This window comes from Phycodurus eques, chromosome 17 (assembly GCF_024500275.1).
Source record: "Phycodurus eques isolate BA_2022a chromosome 17, UOR_Pequ_1.1, whole genome shotgun sequence".
NCBI classification, from domain to species: domain Eukaryota; kingdom Metazoa; phylum Chordata; class Actinopteri; order Syngnathiformes; family Syngnathidae; genus Phycodurus; species Phycodurus eques.
This window is the reverse complement of record NC_084541.1, coordinates 21,214,644-21,234,606: the sequence shown is the minus strand read 5'-3', so window position 1 is coordinate 21,234,606 and position 19,963 is coordinate 21,214,644. Positions and strand designations below refer to the sequence as shown.

The 19,963-nt window shown below is 52.2% G+C and overlaps 2 protein-coding genes across 3 annotated transcripts; one reads left to right on the top strand and one right to left on the bottom strand.

Annotated features, from left to right (window-relative positions):
* Positions 1–488: 488 nt before the first annotated feature.
* Positions 489–11,156, bottom strand: LOC133416396 (arf-GAP with Rho-GAP domain, ANK repeat and PH domain-containing protein 1; the record flags this gene model as incomplete). The annotated part of the gene is made up of 24 exons (XM_061703246.1): positions 10,978–11,156; positions 10,453–10,535; positions 10,150–10,187; positions 9,304–9,603; positions 9,163–9,222; positions 7,654–7,819; positions 7,138–7,239; positions 6,671–6,775; positions 6,510–6,570; positions 6,321–6,441; positions 5,261–5,525; positions 4,796–4,995; positions 4,635–4,720; positions 4,367–4,549; positions 4,228–4,296; positions 4,064–4,163; positions 3,936–3,992; positions 2,479–2,605; positions 2,287–2,386; positions 1,603–1,804; positions 1,474–1,519; positions 901–1,097; positions 595–807; positions 489–493 (listed from the first exon to the last, which is right to left on the bottom strand). Coding segments are annotated over exons 2-24 (2,886 nt in total), but the record flags the coding sequence as incomplete, so codon positions are not given.
* On the top strand, positions 10,556–19,928 carry LOC133415885 (platelet-derived growth factor receptor beta-like). Of its 2 annotated transcripts, XM_061702416.1 has the most exons (29): positions 10,556–10,648; positions 12,329–12,420; positions 12,774–12,875; positions 13,125–13,193; positions 13,286–13,380; positions 13,451–13,649; positions 13,717–13,977; positions 14,050–14,180; positions 14,428–14,509; positions 14,590–14,664; positions 14,744–14,933; positions 15,091–15,206; positions 15,340–15,451; positions 15,549–15,651; positions 15,725–15,833; positions 15,940–16,034; positions 16,106–16,238; positions 16,320–16,424; positions 17,077–17,181; positions 17,278–17,380; positions 17,742–17,824; positions 18,236–18,351; positions 18,437–18,559; positions 18,645–18,756; positions 18,816–18,915; positions 19,104–19,209; positions 19,294–19,396; positions 19,468–19,594; positions 19,658–19,928. In XM_061702416.1, the coding sequence occupies exons 4-29, from the start codon at positions 13,136–13,138 to the stop codon at positions 19,725–19,727; spliced, it is 3,012 nt and encodes a 1,003-aa protein (XP_061558400.1). In that variant the 5' UTR covers positions 10,556–10,648; positions 12,329–12,420; positions 12,774–12,875; positions 13,125–13,135; the 3' UTR covers positions 19,728–19,928. The 2 variants fall into 2 exon arrangements, with proteins under 2 accessions (XP_061558400.1, XP_061558398.1); XM_061702414.1 differs by lacking the exon at positions 10,556–10,648 and having other exon boundaries at positions 12,270–12,420.
* The last annotated feature ends 35 nt before the right edge of the window (positions 19,929–19,963 follow it).

Below are 19,963 nucleotides of genomic sequence, written 5' to 3'. Positions count from 1 at the left end.
AGAGAACGTCTGGACCCTGGTCACCGGGGACAGAATTCAGGATTATCTCTCCCACGCACACGACTGAAATGCATATTGCAATGCATTATAGGGGAGGATTTCCATTCTAATGGGAGAGTAACATTTCTTCAGAATTCATGTGAGAGTGTTCCAGTGGGGTGTTTGAGCAAAAAATAAGAATCATTTGCCGCGTGTAAGCGTTTCAGTTGTGCTGTGAGTGAATACTTTTTGAGTAGTTCGTATGAGAGCGTTTCAGTAGTGTGTAGGAGAGTGATTTAGGAGCGCGTGCGACAATGTTCCAGTGGCGCGTATGAGAGCGTCTTAGTAGAGCGTGAGAGCATCTCAGTGGTGCGTTTGTGTTTCAGTTTCACCGAACGATTACTCACATGTAAAAGTGTCCAAACAAAGCGTTCAGCGTCATTCGCTTATCGGTGGGCAGTTGCCATAGCAACTCGCGGTAGGCGGAGAACCTGGCACGCTCGTCCTGAAATCACTGGACACACAGAGGACCACGACTAGGACTGCGTTCCTAAGTGGAGGTACCGCCGTACATAGCACACGACAGTATATAGACACGACGGCAGTACGACCCACCCGCAGCGCGCATCCAGTCCTTGCGGTCGCTCTCGGGGAAGAGTTGCGCTTCCTGCTGCCGTATGTACTGCTTGAGGGCGGCGGCGGCGTCCAGCACACCCTGTTCGTCCGACTCCAGGTGGGCGGCACCCGGGGATTTCACCAGGGCCTCCACCAGCTGGGACACTTTGGAGGCTAGGCCGCAGCGCCGGTACACGCCTTCCACCTTTAGACCTGAAACACGCACAACGCAAGAACGATGTCGACAGAGTGGAAGAAGAAGGACGACGTTGACGTCGAAGCGGTAGAAGAAGAGCAAACGGCCACCGTGGTTTTTGATGTGTCGGATGCATCGTTGGACGGCAAGCGGCACCCGGTCCGTCTCGTTGAGGTCACTCGGCGGGTACAGAGCCTGAGTGGACATTACGGGAGATTCCGCAGCGTTGTGTTCGGCCAGAACGTCGTGCAGGAGGCGGTACCATCTGCCGCAGCTGCCGTGCTCGTCAAAGTGCAGTGAAACACGCCTGCGCACACGCGACATGTGTCACCTGACCAAACACGACGCAAAACCATGCGTGTCGGTCAGGCGGTATGAGTCTTGTCAGGTCGTCTTAGTTTTTGTCTGGTGGTCTGACTCCTTTCAGGTCACGTGATCTTTGCCTTGTCAGGTGGTATCAGGCCGGTCAGTTTTCTCGTCTGGTGATCTTCATCTGAGTCTTGTCACGTAGTCTTAATTTTGTCTGATGCTCTTTGTCCTGCCAGGTGGTCTCAGTCTATGAAGCCAGCTTGTGTGAGTGAGCCTTGTCAGGTGGTCTGAGGCCTGTCACTTTTCTGGATCTTGTGGCCAGCCCACATGGCAACACAACAGAACGCGACCCGTGTGTTGGAGCGCACACGCACCTGTGTCCTAATACCAGGGTAATGATGTCTTCAAACGGATCCATCTCTGAAGAAATATCCATTAATGTTCCTTCGGATGTGAATCAACACCTTTCAAAAGGTACACACGCAGTACGAAAGGATGGTTACCGTGGTGACTGAGCGCACGCAGTTCCATTTTTAGCGTCTGCTTGGAGCCTCTGCGAGCGCGGTGGACGCTCACGCCGCCGTCCCACAGCAACAACCAGGCTTCGGAGTTGTCCGAGGTTCCGCTGTCTTCCAACACGCACACTTTACCGACCCCCACTGCGCCGCACACCTCCGCGTAGGACACACCGCTCGGAAGAATCACCTGAAAAACGGCTAAATAAGTGGTCTGAGTCTCGTCAGGTGACGTTTCACCTGTCAGGTTGTGTTTGTCCTGTGCGCTGGTATGAGGCCTGTCAGTGGTCTGAGTCTTCTCAGGTGGTTTGATTCTTGTCTGGTAGTCTGAGACCAGTCAATTGTCCTTTCAAGTGTTTTTTTTGTCTTGTCCGTTGGTCTGACTCTCGTCAGATGGTCCGGGTCTCATCAGGGGGTAAGAGCTCAGACGATTTTCTCGTCAGTTGGTCTGCATCTTGTCAGCTTTATGAGTTTTGTCACGCAGTATGAGGTCAGTCTTGTCGGGGGATCTTTGTCAGTTGGTATGAGGCGTGCTTGTCAGCTGTCTTGTCTGGTGGTCCGAGGCCAGTCAGCTGGAGTTGAATTCATCGGGTCGTCTTCATCTGGACAGGTGGTCTGCCTTATGATATGAGGCATGGCCTGTTTTTTTTCAGGAGTTCTTGGCAGTTTTACCTTGAGGATATGGACCAGGTGGATGAGGAGTTCGTCCTCGCTCTCGGCCACACAAATGAGTCGATTGTCCAAAGTGATCAACTCAAACTGAAAAGTCGTCCTGAACAAAGGAACACCCGTTCGTTTTCCAGTTGCTCGGACTGCAGCGGTATCAGTTGATCGTGCTGTTGTCGCTGCGTGTGGAATATTTACCCGTCATTTCGGAAAAGTGACAAAACCTCACGCAAGTCGAGGACGTCGCAAGCCGCTGAGTTGTTTTCCAAAGAGAAGAGGAAGCGATCTTCTTCCAGTTTTCCGTGTAGCTCCTCGTCTTCCTCTCCTACACATGCGCACGCATGCACGCGCACACACACACACACACACACACGTGATAAATAATATATTTACTGTAATTGATCATGTATCATGCGCATTTCCCCCCCCAAAAGTTGTCAAAAGTCAATAGTGCGCATTATACATAGGTATAGGGGAAAGTGACAAAACCTTTCACATTTTATAAATATATACCATCATCTAGACGTTAGCTGTACACTTTCATTCCAATAGGCCACCGCCACCTAGAGGTTATGAGAAAGGTGTACACTTTCATGCCAGTATCAGAATCAGAATCAGAATCATCTTTATTTGCCAAGTATGTCCAAAACACACAAGGAATTTGTCTCCGGTCGTTGGAGCCGCTCTAGTATGACAGACAGTCAATTTACAGAACACTTTGGAGACATAAAGACATTGACAAAAAACAATTGTGCAAAAAGATGCAGAGTCCTCTAGCACTTAGAGCAGTTCGAACGACTCATATTGCAATAGTCCGGCGCAATGACCGTTGCGCAAAGGGCGGCGAGACTTCAAGGAGCGTATGCGGTTTAAAGTGACGAGTAGCGCGATCATCTGGGACGATGTCGGTTGTGCAAATGTTACAGATACTCCTCAATCGGTGTGCAAATGGAGCAGATGCTACTCTGGCACGAGTGGCCGGTATATGCAAATAGTGCAGCGTGGCGAGACGACGACAGCGAGTGCACGAGTCACACATCGTTGGCCCCACACAAATGTGACAACCAACTCAAGTCAAAAAATTGCCAGCTTGACTGCATATGAACAGTTGTACTCCTAAATTTACATACCCTGGCAGAATTTGTGATATATATATATATATATTTTTTTTTTAATATGACTGATGACTAAACAACAACCATCATTATTTTCTTTATGGTTACATTTTATTTAATGATAATGCTTTTCTGAAACGCTTGACAGTTTCATTTGAATCCCATGAAAATGAAATTCAATTTGTCTCGCCTGGCCCTTCATGTTTTCTTTCAAGAATTGTACCCATCTTACAAATTCTGCCTGGGTAATCAAACATGAGCATAACTGTGTTTTTTTCTCATTTCCTGAGTAAAATAGGGTTTTGAATTTAAATAAAAAGAAAGTATTACGTTTTCAAATAATGTGCTTCAGAATAATTCTTTGAAAAAACTAACAAAATACAGATAATACTTCATGGTTTGATCATATGGGTAGAAGCAAAATCATGCATTGGAAAAATGCATTATACATAGGTAGAAGGCTTTTCCAGCATTTTGAGGTCAACTTTGGGGGTGCGCATTATACACGAGAAATTACGGTAAATTAAAAAAAACAAATACCTGAGGGGGTGGACTCAGCTCTCCTATATCCTGATTTTGGCAGGTAAGGGAGAATCTCTGTTAAAAAAAATAAAATAAAAGAATATGAATATTGTGTGTGTGTGCGTGCGTGCGTTTGTGTGTCCGACCTGTGTACTCATTGAGTCTGAGTAGCTCGGCCTGCAGAGCTTGCCCTGATCTCTCAGCCAGCTGGATAGCGGAGGGGCTCTGAGGTTCTGTTTGACACACCTGCAGAAAGGAAGTGATGTCACACGACGTCACAGGATGTCACGTGCGCGTGTGAGAGTGTGACCTTTGCCCCCGAACAGATGAGTGAGAAAGTTTCTTCTACGTCGCCGCCACAAACAACCTCTCGCAGCCTCTGAAACAAAAGACTGGAGTCAGTGCACGGCGGCACGCCGGCGCGGCGGCACGCCGGCGCGGCGTCGCACCTGCTGCATCAGCTCGGCAGACGACGCGAGGGCGTGTACTCGTCGGTAGCACCCCTTGCTGTATTTATCCTGGATGAACTTTGACCTGCTCTCATCGGAGGCCTCTGGACCGATCTGCTCTGAAGAGGGCACCAGGGGGCCCCATACCTGATTGGCCAGACGGTTACCATGGGCAACAAACAGCTGTGAGAAAAGAGGGGGTCCGAAATGAGCGAGACGGACGAGCACCTTTCCGGAATGGCGTGTTCTTTCCCCGCTTCCTCCTCACCTGTATGAGTGGTTCAGTCCACACCTTGTTGTCCATCTTCAGACTGCGGACCTTGGACAGGGTGCTGCTCAGAGCTCGGTGTTGCCCTGAGGAAAAGCCGTTAGCGTTAGCTCATTAGCGTTGGCGACAGCGACGGGGGCTGCGTGGGGCGCCGGGAACACCTGCGCAGCTGTGACAGATGACGAGCAGCAGGTTGACCGCCGCCCACTCGGGGTCGGCGGCGCCGCAGTCGGTGCAGTGCCGGTTGGACGGGTTCTTCCACAGGCGCGTCGCCACCTGGCTGCAGGACAGAGCGCCGCTGATAGATGACGACAGACCCTCCAGCCAGACGGACAGATCCTTCGACGAATCAACAGACAGGCTGTCGGCGGTGGGCGGGGCAAAGAGAGGGAGAGTTGAGGGGGAGTCAGACGGACGCGCTTCATTGACATCTCATACGCGCAAGACTAAAATGCTCTCACATGCGCTACTGAAATGTTCTCAAACACATTTTTGAACCGCTGTGGAATGAAATGCTTTCACACACCACAGATTTTTTGTGCTTACATACGCTAAAGAAATGCTCTCACATTCACCACATACCGTACACTACGGAAAGGACTAAAGAAAAGACGCCGCGTGCGTACTTGACGGTCCTGAACGGCGTGCTAAGGGTAAAGGAGTGTCTCCCGGTGGTCCGGACTGTGACCAGGTTGAGGGGAATGCTGTAACAGGCCACGCCCAGCTGGAAGCCGTCTTTGTTCTGGTAAATCCAGAAGTCGTGGCCCCACACGGCGGCATAGAAGCGGCTCTTGGGGTCCTTGACCGTGATGGGTCCGTGAAGGTCCGGGGCGGCGGGACTGGGCTGACCCCAAGACGCCAGCAGAGACTGGACCCAACCGTCCTGAACGTCTGCAATGACAACAGAGAGTGTAGACCAAAAGAGCGTAGGCAACTAGAGTCTTGTATAGTAGAGCATCGAAAACTAGAGCAGTGTAGCTGGTGTAGCGTATTGAGAACCACAGTGTAGAGTGCTAGAGTGTAGAGCAGCAGAGCGTACTACAGTAGATGGAGCACTGAAATGTGGAGGAGTCGAGTATCCACAACTAGAGCGTAGAGCAGTAGATCGAGAGTACTGGAGTGATGGAGTATAGAGCAGTATCGTGTAGAGCGCTAAAGTGCAGAGCGGTTGCGCATAGGCAACTCGAGTGCAGAGCAAATAGAACTAGTTCGTAGAGCGCTCGATCATAGAGAACAAGCCATAGATAGTAGAGTATAGAGCGGTAAAACATTGATGAGTAGAGCACAGAGCAGTATAGTATAGCGCAGTGGCGTAGACAGCATGGGTTATAGAGCAGTAGATAAGTAGAACATAGAGCAGTCGAGTATATCGGGATCGAGTAACCGGAAAAGCGGAGGATGGACGAGTGGTAGAGGAGGCGTTAAACGATTTTTGCACTCAACACTAATTGGATGAAAGTGGAGTCAAAGTCGATGAACCGATGATGTCGTTGATATTTTGAGCCCAACACAAGATGAGATGACAGAAAACGTGATTAGCGATGAGTCGCCTTCAAATGGTTAGACTTCATCGCTGAGTCGTAAAGGGGGACTCGGTGACTAGTCGACTAATTCGTTCACCCCCCTATATAGAGTAGTGCAGCATTTTTAAAGCAGGGAAGTGTGTAGTACAGCGTCGTATCTGACCGTCGCTGTGAGCCATGAAGTCGTAATGTTTCTTCTTGAAGTAGACGGAGAATCTTCCTCTGTCGAGTTTCTTCACGTTTGTGATGCTGGACACGTGGAAGAGAACCTCGCTGAACTGGTCCTGATCAAGCACGACACACACAATTGTCACTCACACACCCACCCGCACACACACGCACACACACTTACTGTTCGTTTTTTCCACAGAGACATCAACTGTCCGTCCAGCGTTGCCCAAAAGACATTGTGTCTAAAAGAAGGAAGGAAGAAAAAAAAGACATCTAGTATCAATCAATCAATCAATCAATCAATCAATCTGTGTGTAGATGTGAAGCCTGTTCTTCTTCTACCTGAAGCCCTTCCAAACGTCCAACCAGCTCGCTCGGGCAACCGCACTTTGTGGACCAGCGGGCGGGCCGTGTCCTTTCTTCCTCGACACTCGGATGGTTGCCAAGCTGCAACGACATCGCATCGACGAGGACGACGACCGCCGTCGTGGCGACGACAAAAGCAACAATGAACAACAACCGCGACGACAATAATAACCACAGCAACGACAATGACAAAGACATAAAGAAACAACGATCATCACAAGAGCAACAACAAAAACAAGAAGAACATCAAGAACAACAACAATGACAAAAACAACAACCGTGACGAAAGTAACGACAAGAACACTGAGAACAACAGCGATGACAAAGAAACAAACATGCAATCACCACAACACGAACAACAATGACGACAACAAAAAACAATAACAACATCGACAACAGTGAGTCCTCTGACGGACACAATCGGTTGTGTGTCTGTTGCGTACCTGGGACTCTTTTGTTTGGAAGGATTCCTGCTCTTTGCCGTTTGGCCAACGTGTAAAGGAGGAGGCGGGACTGGCCGAGGGGGCGTCACGCTCGCGGAACGACTGCAAGTGACGCGGCAAACCGAGCAGTATCAGTGTACCGCCGCGTGTACAATGACACGCGGTAACGGGCGTCGCATCAGGTACCCGGTGCGGCGTGAAGTGCGGTAATAATTGCAGACCAAAGCGCAGTACCACGTGTACCGCCAAGTATCGTGCTAGATGTAGTAGTGGGTGTCATACTAGATGTAGTACCAGCAATAGCACCGGGTGTAGTGCCAGGTGGAATACCGGACGGAGCACTAACGGTAGCACCGGGTACAGCACCTCTAGTACTAGCTGTAGGACTGGAGCAGGTACCACGTGTGGCACGAGATGTCGTAGCAGGTGTAGCACGAGTTTTAGTCACAAGTGTAATACCAGGCGGAGCGCCGTGTGTAGTATTCGATGTAGTAGCAGGTGTAGTTCTAGGTTTACTTGGTGCTGTTGAGCAGGTTTTCTACGTGGTCTCCTCTCATTGGTCCATTAGCCGCGGACGAGGCCGGCCAGTTTTGATAAAGTTCCTCCTCATTGGACGAGTCGGAATCCGCGTCGTCGTCCCAACTTTCCAACACGGTGATGTAGAGAGCGTCTTCCTCTTCTTCTGTGGTGTTTGGGGGCGGGGCAGAAAGAGGAAGTAGGAAGTAGAACATAGGGATTTTTGTAAGTTCCGTCAAATGGCAATTTAAAATCCCCTTGTGGTTGGTGATTCGGGAGTGAGGAATGAGTGAGTGATTCTGAATGCAGCGACTGCAATTACAATCATACCCCCCGAATCACCACAAGGTGATTTTTATATGTATTGGACTATATTGCGGACTCTAGGGATAAAACGACGAATTGAATACTCCCTCATCACTATGATGGGCTTTTTATACAGGAAGTCAACGATATACTTGAGTCATCAGCGGGCTATATGGCCAGCCCGATACAGGACGTGTTTCCAAAATGCTCACGACACATTTGAACAGCGTTATGAAATGGCGAGCACACGACAGGCTTGAAACCGAAAGAGTCGCGGTGGTTTCTCTGTAGAACTGTCATCGCTTGATGCACTATTAGCTAGGCTAGGTCTCTGGCGATAAGCGCGAGGACACCGAACCTGCTCCGCGGGGTCCGCCGCCGCAGCCCGTGTTTCGACCGGAGACCGAAGGACCGCTGGCGGCGGATGCCCGCCCTCCCGTTGCAGCCGCGTAAACAGCCTACTCCCCGCCAACGCCCTCCTCGACCTCGGCTGGTGGGGACCCACGGCTATCGCTTCCGCTTTTGTAACGATCCTTTTGCAGTTAACCATACGGAAAACCGTGACGTTACAACATGTACCTCCTATAGATAGTCACGTTTGCTTTTATAAAGACAAATACGTATCTGGCCGGAGAGAGAGAGCAGCTCTGCTGGTTTGTGAAACTCGATCTTCCGTGACAAATCTGCAATCTTCTCGCCCTGATTCCAAATGTGTGCCGGTAAACTGGGAGATGAGACTTTGTCCCTCCCACCTGTATTATTGCAGCCCTTAATCTCATCAGATGTGCAAAGATGAGCGCGGAGACATTGAACCCGGCAAGCAGGGTTCGCGCGGTCAAGCGGCCGAGGCGGCGCCGAAGACGTCCCACGGGCCAGAGATCGGACTGCTGGAGCAGAAGGGATTCCCTTCTTCCTCGGAACCCGAGCGCACGGGGACCCGAGTCCACCGGGCCGCCCTCGATCCCGACCGTCGGCCGCACTCGGCCGGTGCCTTCGCTTCAGTTCCGATCCTTCCGCGGCCGAAAAGCTTTGACTGTACTTGACGCTAGATGGTCAAGTCGTTTTTTATGAATACGAATGGGAAACTGGCCGGAACAAAACAACGCGTCCACGTCCAACATGGCGACCGCGGGCGTGTCCAGAGGTGTGCGATGTCACAAGAAAACTATCTGCATCGTGCCGTTGACTTGGGTCCGATGGTACCTGGTCCTGCGAGTCCAACATTGCCCTCTGCTGGCGCTGGTGAGTCCACAACAACAACATCTGGACCAGAAGGAGGAGAAAAACAATGAACGACGGTCACACAATCATCTCCGATCAGAAAGTCCGTCCTGATTGATTTACCAGCCGGTGTCAAAGAAGGGACGCCTTTGCCGGATTGCGATGGCCAATTAGCCACCGTGCTAAGCATACCCGCTAAACTGGGCATGTTCGATAATGAGCTAACGCCGGCGCCCAAGCGAGCAGGCGGCGGGCCGCAGGAGCTCGGCGTGGGAGCGGCAGCGGGGCTAGCGATGCTGCTAGCGGCCCCTGCTAAGCTAGCGATGTGGTTGGCGATGGCGCTAGCCACGCTGTGAATGGAGGGCGGGCCGGAGGCGGAGTCGGAAGCGACCATACGTGGAGCGTCAACGGGCGCGTCGTCATCTGAGGGGGAGGAGACAGCGACATGGTCATGTAACGATTGGATGGATGGTACGACAAGCCCAATTCCGATGAAATTGGGACGTTGTGGTAAGCGTCAATGAAAACAGAATACAATGATTTGCAAATCTATATTTCATTGAATGCACTACAAAGACAAGATCTTTCATGTAAAAAACTGATCAACTTGATTGTTCTGAGCAAATAATCGTGAACTTCGAATTTTATGGCCGCAACGCGTTCCCAAAAAGCCGCGACAGGGTCGTGTTTACCGCCGTGTCGCATCACCCGACATTGCGCCAACTTCATTGAAATCGGGGTTGTTGATATTTATCAATGTGTGTACGCGTGTGTTTTCAAGTGATGTCACAAACTGGTTTCCAAACTAGTTCACAAACTGGTTCACAAAAAAGTGATGTCACAAACTGGTTGGTTTGGAAACCAGTTTGTGAGAAAGATGTCAGCCTGACCTTAGCTCATTAAGTCCTTCCAATCAAAGAAGATTCTGTTGCATGCACATACTGCGCGCGTGCGCGTGCGCGTGCGTACCTGTGCTCAATCGGGTTCCGTTGGAGGCACGCTGATGTCTGAAAGACAAGAACACACACACACACGCACACGCACAAAAATATTCACACAGGCACACAATGTTCATGTCTGTCTGTCCTGGTCGTGAGTGTGTGTGTGCGTGCGTGTGTCAGGGTCACTACCTGAAGAGACAGACGGACGTGAACGTGACTAATTAAGCGTACATGTACGTGTGTTTGTGTGCAAGCGTGTTTAAGTGCGCTTGTGTGTGTACGTGAGTGTGTTTGTTTGTGGCTACGTGTGCGCGCGTGCGTGTACACTTACCTGCCGTCTGCCGAGGAGGCGGAGCTTAGGCTGTCCCTGACGTAACGAGCTCTGGGCTTGGGGACGGGCGGGGGCGGGGCCATCTGCCGGCGAGGACCCGTCGCGATTAATCGATCGGCGACCGCGATCAGAGGGTATCGGACGCCGACCGGATTGGCTGTTGTCAATCCAATAGAAACACCGGGGCGTTTCCGTGGTAACCACGCTAATGACACGCGAATGCAATTGCAGTGAACCCTCACTACTCGGCGGATTCACCACTTTGCGGGGTTTTTAGGTTACATGCGGAGGTTATTTACGTCTTTATTTTTGTATTTAATTTGAATTGCGACTGCTAAGTGGTGTGCAATGATGTGATATCCTATGATATGATTGCCCTATGAATCATATGATAGAAAGGCTTTCAAAAGGTCCAAATACACGTTAAATCATGAAATGAATATGCAAATTCGCTTATCGCGCCCGGTCCCGGAAGCTAACTCCCGTTGGCGGCATCGTGGAGTCGCGAGACGGCCTTTTCCTTACCGTGTGACTCCCGAGATCCGCGTATCGCTTGTCTTCTTTCCTGCTTCGGTCTGGTGTCTCGTGGCCTTCTGTTGTTCACGTGGCACGCGTCTTTCCCCGTTTGTAGGACGGGCGCATTCGTGCGACGAGTCGATATCGTCCGACCTGCTCAGTCACTTACTTTGTTGTTGTTGTTGGGTTTTTTTTAACACAACCAGTTCCTCTCGCGCACATCATCACACAAGTATGCATACACTTGTGTACATCTGTATGTGTGTGCGTGTGTGTGTGTGTGTGTGGTATGTGTGCGCGCGCTTCATTTTGTTCATTTACAGACAATTTCCAAACCGGATTCAATTCATCCTAAACACAACCCCCCCTACGATGACGTGTGTGTGTGTGTGTGTGTGTGTGTGTTTTTTTTTAAAAAGATGTTTGCAAATGTATTATAAAATAATCACACGTATATAAGTACTAACAGCCTTTACGCTATACAATAATCTCTCGTTTATCGCGGGAGGGGTTAATGATTGTTTTTTTGCAGTCTTCATGTTTTATGCTCGGAAGCATTTATGTGACCACAAAAATGACAGCCTATTCTAAAAATGTTGTGTTATGGAGAACCGAATATGAACTAAACCCACAATTTAGGTCATTTTTGGGATGCTCCTTTTGGCAGGAAATGCAGTGGCTCCTCAAGATACGAGCCATTGCTTGGCCGATTTTGTTGCCTTGAGATAGGAGCAGACATTTCAGATGAGTGCTTTCGTAGCCCTACCGCTAGATGGCGCCAGCGAACTTCACACCACCATCCATTCGCCTTGGTTTCCTTGCAGTGGAAGGACAATATCGGTTGGTGGCGCTATTCAGCCGGTTTGCCAACCACCAATCAAGCTGACGCGGGTCGCGGGCGTGCCGGAGCCCATCCCAGCTATGAAACGGTCGCCGGCCAATCGCACTCGCATCCACCGTACGTCCAATTCAGTCTTTTCAATGAACCTAGCACGCAGGCACGGGGAGAGCGTGCAAGCTCCACACGGGCGGGGCCGGGATTCCAACCCGCAACCTCACAGTTGCGACTGAGACGAGCACGGTGAATTTCAACAAGATGTGTGACTTGGAGCTTCGGTGTGGTACATGCGGACGCATTAGAGCAGATCCTGTATATGCAATCGAACATCTCAGTTTGCCACTTTGTGGGAACGCACATTTATTTGCGGGGGCTTTTTTTTCTTTTCTTTCCAGCTATCCCACTCACTGTGCGTGTGCGTGCGCGCGTGCGCGTGTTGACTTCCTGTCGGGTTTGGCAGGGATGCAGATTGGAAACAGACGCTCTCTCTCTCTCTCTCTCTCTTTCTCACTTTGCTTCCAGTCAGCGAGCGGCAGGAAGAAAAAGAGCCAAAAAGAGAAGAACGGCCGAAAAGGAAGGAAAAGAAGAGCAGAGGGAGGACAAGGAAGGACGAGGTTGGAAGAAAACTCTTTCGATGTGACTCGGGTTCGGGTGGGGGGGGTGAAATCGTGTTTCCATGGCAACCTTGTTGACTTTACTCCTCCGGCGGACCAATATTTTTTCAAACTCAGCAGCAGACTTTCCGACAAGAAAGTTGGTTGATGCTTTTAGCAGACACGTGTTGACTTGGCGATATTTGACTCCGCCCCCTGGGGCGAGCCTCATATTTTCCACAAGCTGCTGCTACTGCGGCTTCTTCTTGATTTCTTCTTTTTCTTCTACGTCTTCGTCTTCGTCTTCTTCCGGTGACATCCTCGGACGAAGTTTTTCGTCGAAGTCAAACATTGCCGTGTTTATCTCTGTGCAGGTTTTCCTCTTTTTCGCACCATCTGATCCTCTTCAAGATGGCCGACTGATGCGAGCGTCACGGACGAACGTGACGACTTCCCGTCCGCTGTCCGGTCACCAGGTCCGTGCAACATGCGCTGCGTCACGTGTCATGGCCGGTGCGACCTGTCTAGGTCATAGCCACTAATCACATTACACATTAACGAGTGTGATGTGACACATGTAACATGCAACACATAATGTGTGACATGTAACAGTTCTCGCATGAAGTGTCATACGACATGTCGAGGTGACCGCTTGCGCGCAACACGACAGGTATTCCTTTACAATAGTGTCAAAATAAACGTGTGTCTGTGACGTGATCGGTCAGAGTCGGGAGTCATGCCGGCGTCCGTCGGGGGACAAACCGCGAGTCTGAAACCGCTGCGCTTCCTGCTGGGTGAGTAGCAACGCAACAACAAGAAAAGGTCCGTCCCGCTTCCCGATTGGCCGGATGGACTCACGCCAGCCTGTGTGCGTTTGCGCGTGTAGGCGTGCTCCTGGTTCTTCCAGAAGGGGGCGTTTGTCTGGAACTGATTCCGCCGGCCTCCCAGGTTCTGCTCCAGTCTCGCTCCAACTTTACCGTGGTCAGTAAGACTCCGCCTGTCCGGCTCTCCGCGGCCCCGCCCCGCGCTCAGACTTCCGGCGGTCTGTCAGGTGTGTTCCGGCTGGAGCGAGGTTTCCTGGCGCTTGCCGTGGCAGGAGTCTCAAGGGGGCGATGTCGTGGTGGAGAAGCAGGGATCCCGCAGCGTCCTGCAGCTCTTCGACGTCACCTGGAGGAATTCCGGGAGATACGCGTGCGAGGAGTCGTCGTCGGATCAGATCGGGAAGATGGACATCTTCGTACCCGGACAAGGTGAACTTTGGATCCCGGCCGGACGAAGCGTCTCGGAGTCTGACGGTCGCTCCGGGCCCCCCCGCAGGTGCGGACGAGTGGTTTGTTCCGGTGGGTCCGGGTGTGGTGATGAAGGACGAGGACGAGGACACCATCCCCTGCGCGGTGTCCGACCCGCTTTTAAAAGTCAAACTGTACGAACGCGGGGATGAAACACCGGCGTCTGGACTGAAGTACGAACCGAGTCGCGGCTTCACGGGACGCCTGAACGACTCGTCGTACGTGTGCGTGGCCTCCGATGGTTTTGAGGAGACGCGGTCGCAGGTCTACTACGTCTTCAGCGTCGTGGGTAGGTTGGAGCGCTCACCCGTCTGCGGCGCACCTGCGTTTCTCGCTCCCACCTGTCTCACCTGTCTGCCAGTCGCCAAGGAGATGCGGGTGGACTTGACGGCGTCCAGCGGCGTGTTGAAGCGTGGACAGCAGCTGCTCGTCAACTGCAGCGTCCAAGACATCGACATAGTCTACTTCTCGTGGAGCTTCCCCCGCAGAGAGGTACGTCTGCCTTCGCCCGCATGCTGGACTGACTGACGGGTGAGGTCGTGTTCGGCTTTTATTGCGGAGTGACTCCCCGTGGTGTGATTTTATGTTTCTCTGTCTCAGCGGTATTTTTTTTTTGTCAAAGTGGCTGTCTGCTGTCTGTTGTCCTCCTCGAGCGGCTCCAGCTACCGGACACAAATTCCTCGTGCGTTTCCGAAATACTTGACAAATAAAGAGGATTCCGATTCCGATTTTGATTCAGGAAATCGAGCCGCTCACGGAATTTCTGCCCAATCAAATCCGCTCGTTCGTGAACATCCCCTCGGTGACGCCGGCCGACTCCGGTAGGTGCCGATGCCGCTCATCGTTGGTGACGCGGGCGGTCGCCACGGTAACCGTGAGATGTTGGGGATGCTTCCTGCAGGCGTGTACGTGTGCGCGGTCCAGGAAACGCTGCAGGGAGGGCGAGTGCAAAAGAACATCACGGTAAACATACTGGGTGAGCGCATGCACAGCAAACAACGAACATGCGCAAAAACACACACACGCAAACAAACACGCGTATGGATTCTCCGCAGATCGGGGTTACATTTCTGCGCGTGCCACGCATGACACCAACGTGACTTCGCTGGTCGGCCACACGGCGGTCCTGCGGGTGGCGGTGGACGCCCACCCTCCGCCAAGCGCGGTGTGGCGCAAGGACAACCGGAGCGTCGTCGTCGCCACGGGAACAATCGGCGTGTCCGTCACCCGCGTGACGGCCGGCAGGTACGCTAAACGTCACGCTAACGGCAATGCCAACACGGTGCTCGCGCTAATGCTGACAGCGACGTTAAACGACGCTAACGACGATGTTAGCTGTGATGCTAACAATGCTAACTGCGATGCCATCAAAATGCGGCTGTCGGGCCCGTGACGGCGGCAGATACGTGAGCACGCTGACCCTGGCGAGGGTCCGCTTGGAGCAGACAGGAAGTTACGCGGCCAGCGTCTACAACGAAGATGACCAGCAGGAGGTGCTCTTCTACCTGCAAGTTAAATGTAAGGGAATCGGTATTGATGAATGAACGTCTCCCTCCAACTCACGTGCGTGTGGCTGGGTGTGTATGTGTGTGTGTGTGTACTCGTGTGTGTGTGTGTGTGTGCGTTTGCCTTTGTGCACGTGTGTCCGCAGCACCGCCGAGGATCACGTCGCTGACGGAGACGAGCGCTCGGGGCGTGTTGTGCGTCAGCGAAGGAGCTCCGCCCCCGACCGTCAACTGGTTGACGTGTCACAGTGCACACGGGTCAGACTAACTTCACCTAGCTTAGTATGAGCTAACTGACAACCAACACAGGAAGTGGTTTTGTGTGACATGACAGACGTTGTGTGTTGGACTGCAGGTGCGCTAACGGGACAGGTAGCTGGACGAGCCAATCAGGCGCTTCAGAGGGCGCGGTTCTGCAGGAGAACGTCACCGTCCTGGCGGAGACGGGCGTAACCCGGGTAACCGATGACATCGCCGCCCCGCGACCTCTTCGCTGGGCATCCGTGAAATCATCAGTCCTCGCCCTCGCAGGTGCGCAGTGTGCTGAGGCTGGAGACCACGACGACCTCGACCGCCGTCCGATGTGAGGCTTCAAACTCTGCCGGACGTCGAGCCCGAGACCTCAGACTGGTGTCATCTTGTAAGTGGGACGGACGATCGGATGATCGGGTGATGGAAGACGGACCTGCTCTTTGCTGACATTCCATCCCATAATAAGTCCCGGTGACGAAGCACCTCCTGTCCAGCTCTATTGTCCCAGGTGGCCACATTGGCGCTGGTCCTGGTTCTGGTGGTCATCGCCATCATCTTCCTGCTCATTCTCATCATCTTGTGGAGAAAAGTCAGTAGTACTCGATGCAGGAATTCTCTCCCGTTACACCTAAGCGCAGTCGGGGGACTCTTGTCCTTCAGAAACCTCGCTACGAAGTCCACTGGAAGCTGATCGGTTCCGTGAGTCCCGACGGACTGGAGTACACCTACCTGGACCCCGCCGAGCTGCCCTACAATGTCTCTTGGGAAATACCCAGGGACAACATTGTCCTAGGTAGTGGTAGTTCTGTGTGGGACACTAATAGTACTAAGTAGAAGTCTGCCCTAGATCCTAGTTTCCGTATTGTGTGTTCAGGTGAGGTTTTGGGTTCAGGAGCTTTCGGCCGAGTTGTGGAGGCCGAGGTGTCGGGTCTGCTCCGGGACCAGAACACCACCAGAGTGACCGTCAAGATGGTCAAATGTGTGTACCTCACCCTGCTTCTGTGTGTGTACCTGTACCTGTGTGTACCTCGCCCTGCTGCTGTCTGTTTACCCGTACCTGCGCGTACCTCGCCCTACTTCTGGGTATGTACCTGTGCGTACTTCCAGCTTCTTGTGCGCCTGTATGTGTCTGTCTATACCTGTTCTTGCGTATACCTCTACCCGCTACGTGGATATTTGTACGCGTGTGTTCCTCTACCTGCCTGAGTCCCTGTGTGTGTGTGTGTGTGTGTTTATACCTTTACCCTTTTGGTTCTCTTCCTGCTTGTGTACCTGGTGTATGTGTATACCTGCACTTGTGTGTGCCCCACCTCTTCCTGTTTGTCTACAAATGGGTGTGCGTATACCAGTATCTGTGTATACCTTTACCTACACGTACCTCCAACCTCTCGGGTACCAGTCTGTGTGTTTACACAGCACCTCGACCTTTACCTTGCCCCACCGCTTCCTGCTTGTGTACCTATTAGTGTGGATGTAGCTTTACCTGCCCGTATGGTACTTCTACCTGTTTGTGTGTGTATACCAGTCCCTGTGTCTTGACCTGTCTGTACTCCTACCTGCTTGTATGTAGCATGTACACGTGTGTATACCAACGTGTATCTTTGTGTATTTCTGTGCTTGTGTGTGTTCAGCCAACAGCGGCGCATCTCAATCGTTGTTGTCTGAGTTGAAGGTTTTGTGTCATCTGGGCCCTCACGTGAACATCGTCAACCTGCTTGGAGCGTGCACGTCAGGAGGTGACCAGAAATCTCAGTAATAGTGTACCGACGTGCCGTACGAGCAATGCCGCCCCCTGCTGGCCGCCGGCATGCTGACGTCCATCTTCTCCACAGGTCCCGTCTACGTCATCACTGAGTTCTGTTGCCATGGAGACCTGGCTAACTACCTGCGACGCCACAAACACACTTTCGTACATGGCAGCGCACACGCTAAGAGGTAGACAAACTCACACAGAAACACACAAATAAACGCGTTAAAGGCACACTCACAGACACACACAAACATCAACAAACCCACACAAAACCACTCACAAACACAGAGACACAGAAACCGAACCCCCACAAAACCACTGACACACAAACACCCAAATGCACACAAATACATGCATACAAACAAACAGTCAAAAGCCACACGCGCAAAAAAAAACCATATACCCACGCAAACGAATAAGCACACGCACACAAAGAGTGACGCGCAAACGTACAAATTCAAATGCACATGTACACATAAACACAAAGACATCCAAACACGCATGAACGAGCAGACACGCACGCACACTGACGGCGTGTGCGTGCAGAGAGGCGGACGGAGGTTACATGGACGTGATGAGCAAGCGGGAGGGCGGAGCCGTCGCCATCGGCAGCGACAGCGCGGCGTCGGGTGAGGCGGGAACGCCGTCAGTGCCGTCGACGTCCTCGTGCTTGTCTGTGTATATTTGCGTGTCCCTCTGCTTGCTTGTGTGCTTGTTTGTGTGTTTACCTGTACCCGTGTGTACCCATACATTCTCATGTACTTGGCATCTGTGTGCATAGCTTTGCCTCGGTGTACTTCTACCAACTTATTTGTGTATACAGGTACCTGTGTGTACCTCAACCTGCTTGCGCACCTGTAACTGTGTGCACCGCTTCCCTCTTGCGTACCTGTGTGCGTGTATACCACTACCTGCTCGTATCGCTTCCTGCTTGTGTACCTGTCGGTCTATGTATATGTATTGGTCTGTTCCAGTGCCTATTGCTGCTTGTGCACCTGTTTGCGCGTGTATACCTTTGCCAGTGTGTTCCTCTCCTTCAGACCAGCAGGAGGCGTCGTTGCCCCTCCTCAGCGACTCTACCGTCCTGGGCGTGAGCGACCTGCACAGCTTCTCCTTCCAGGTCGCCCACGCCATGAACTTCCTGGCCTCGCGCAACGTACGCCGACGCAATTCCAACAAGGGTGACTTACGTGCGATTGGCGTGTGATTAACGTGCGGTTAGCGTGTGTCATGTGTCGCAGTGCGTCCACAGAGACCTGGCGGCCAGGAACGTCCTGGTGTGCGAGGAGCGGCTGGTGAAGGTGGGCGACTTTGACCCGGCTCGAGATCCGCCGAAGGATCAGGACTACGTGGCCCGGGGACACGTCAGTGTGACACGACGACGCGTGACGTCTCGAGCGGCGTGTCCGTGGCGTCGCGTCACTTTCTCCACCTGATTTTTCCCATCAGGCCTCGCTGCCGCTCAAGTGGATGTCCCCGGAGAGTATTTTCCAAAGTGTTTACTCATCGCAGAGCGACGTGTGGTCCTACGGGGTTCTGCTGTGGGAGATCTTCTCTTTGGGTAAGACGCTACCGCACGTCACGACACGTCATACGAGTGTCACGTGTGTTTTGCTGCAGGTGAAAGTCCGTACTCGGACCTCCCCGTGACGCAGCAATTCTACGTTGCGCTGAAGAGAGGACACCGCTTGATGCGGCCACAGCACGCCAACTCCAACATGTATGACTTACAAAAACACACATGAGGTGAAAGGATCGCATGTTATGACAACATGTATGACAATATACGATAACATGACTTGACAACAGGTGTGACGTATGACATGACTGACACGGAAGGCAGCATGTGTGAAAGACAGCCGCTGTGAAACATGACAACATGTATGACAAGTTGATGTGCGTGCTCAGTTACGACGTGATGCAGGCGTGTTGGAGCGAGCATCCCGGTTCCAGGCCGCCGTTCTCGTCGTTGGTGGCGTCTCTGGACGCCACGTTGACGGACGACTGCAGAAAGGTGTCGACGTCCTCCGCGTCGTTTGCCGAAAGCGTCTCGTGACGATCTCCTTCAACGGTGTCCACTTCTTCGCGTCCTTCGCAGACGTACGCCAGGCTGACGGACGACTTCCTGACGGGCGACCATCCGGCCGTCGTTCGATCCCTACCGACGTCCGCGACCGTCGACGTGCCGAGCGACGCCGACGGTGAAACGGCGTCGCATGTTTTTGATCAGGCGCCGGAAACATTCGATGTCAATCGTCGCCTCTCTGTACAGGAAGTAACACCCCCGAGGCGACGGTTCACCTGTTGGCGACGGGACCTTCGCATGGCGAATACATCCTTCCTGTCAGAGTGGGGACAGGCAACGGCGGCGGCGGCGGCGCTGCGCTGGACGCAGACAGGTACCGTCACGAAGATGATGATCATTGCGATCGTGATCACGGCTGGTGTGTTTCCCCGTCCAGAGCCGAGGAGTCGCCGGCCTCACAGGAAGTGACATCGTCGCGTGAAAAAGTGGAGGAAAGCTGCGTGTGAGAAGCATGTACATATAGCACGATAACATACGTGTCACATACAGTACAAGACGACATTATAGCGATGCAATACTCCTGTCATTTCTTTTATATCAACATATTATGCTCAACATAAATTAAAAACATTTTAAATTCCAGCTGCCCGTTGACTTTCCTGTGTTCTGTTTTATTCCCTCAACATGAAAACATGAAGTCTTCGACCAATAAAATCGCGCGTAAAAGGTGGCCCCGCCCACC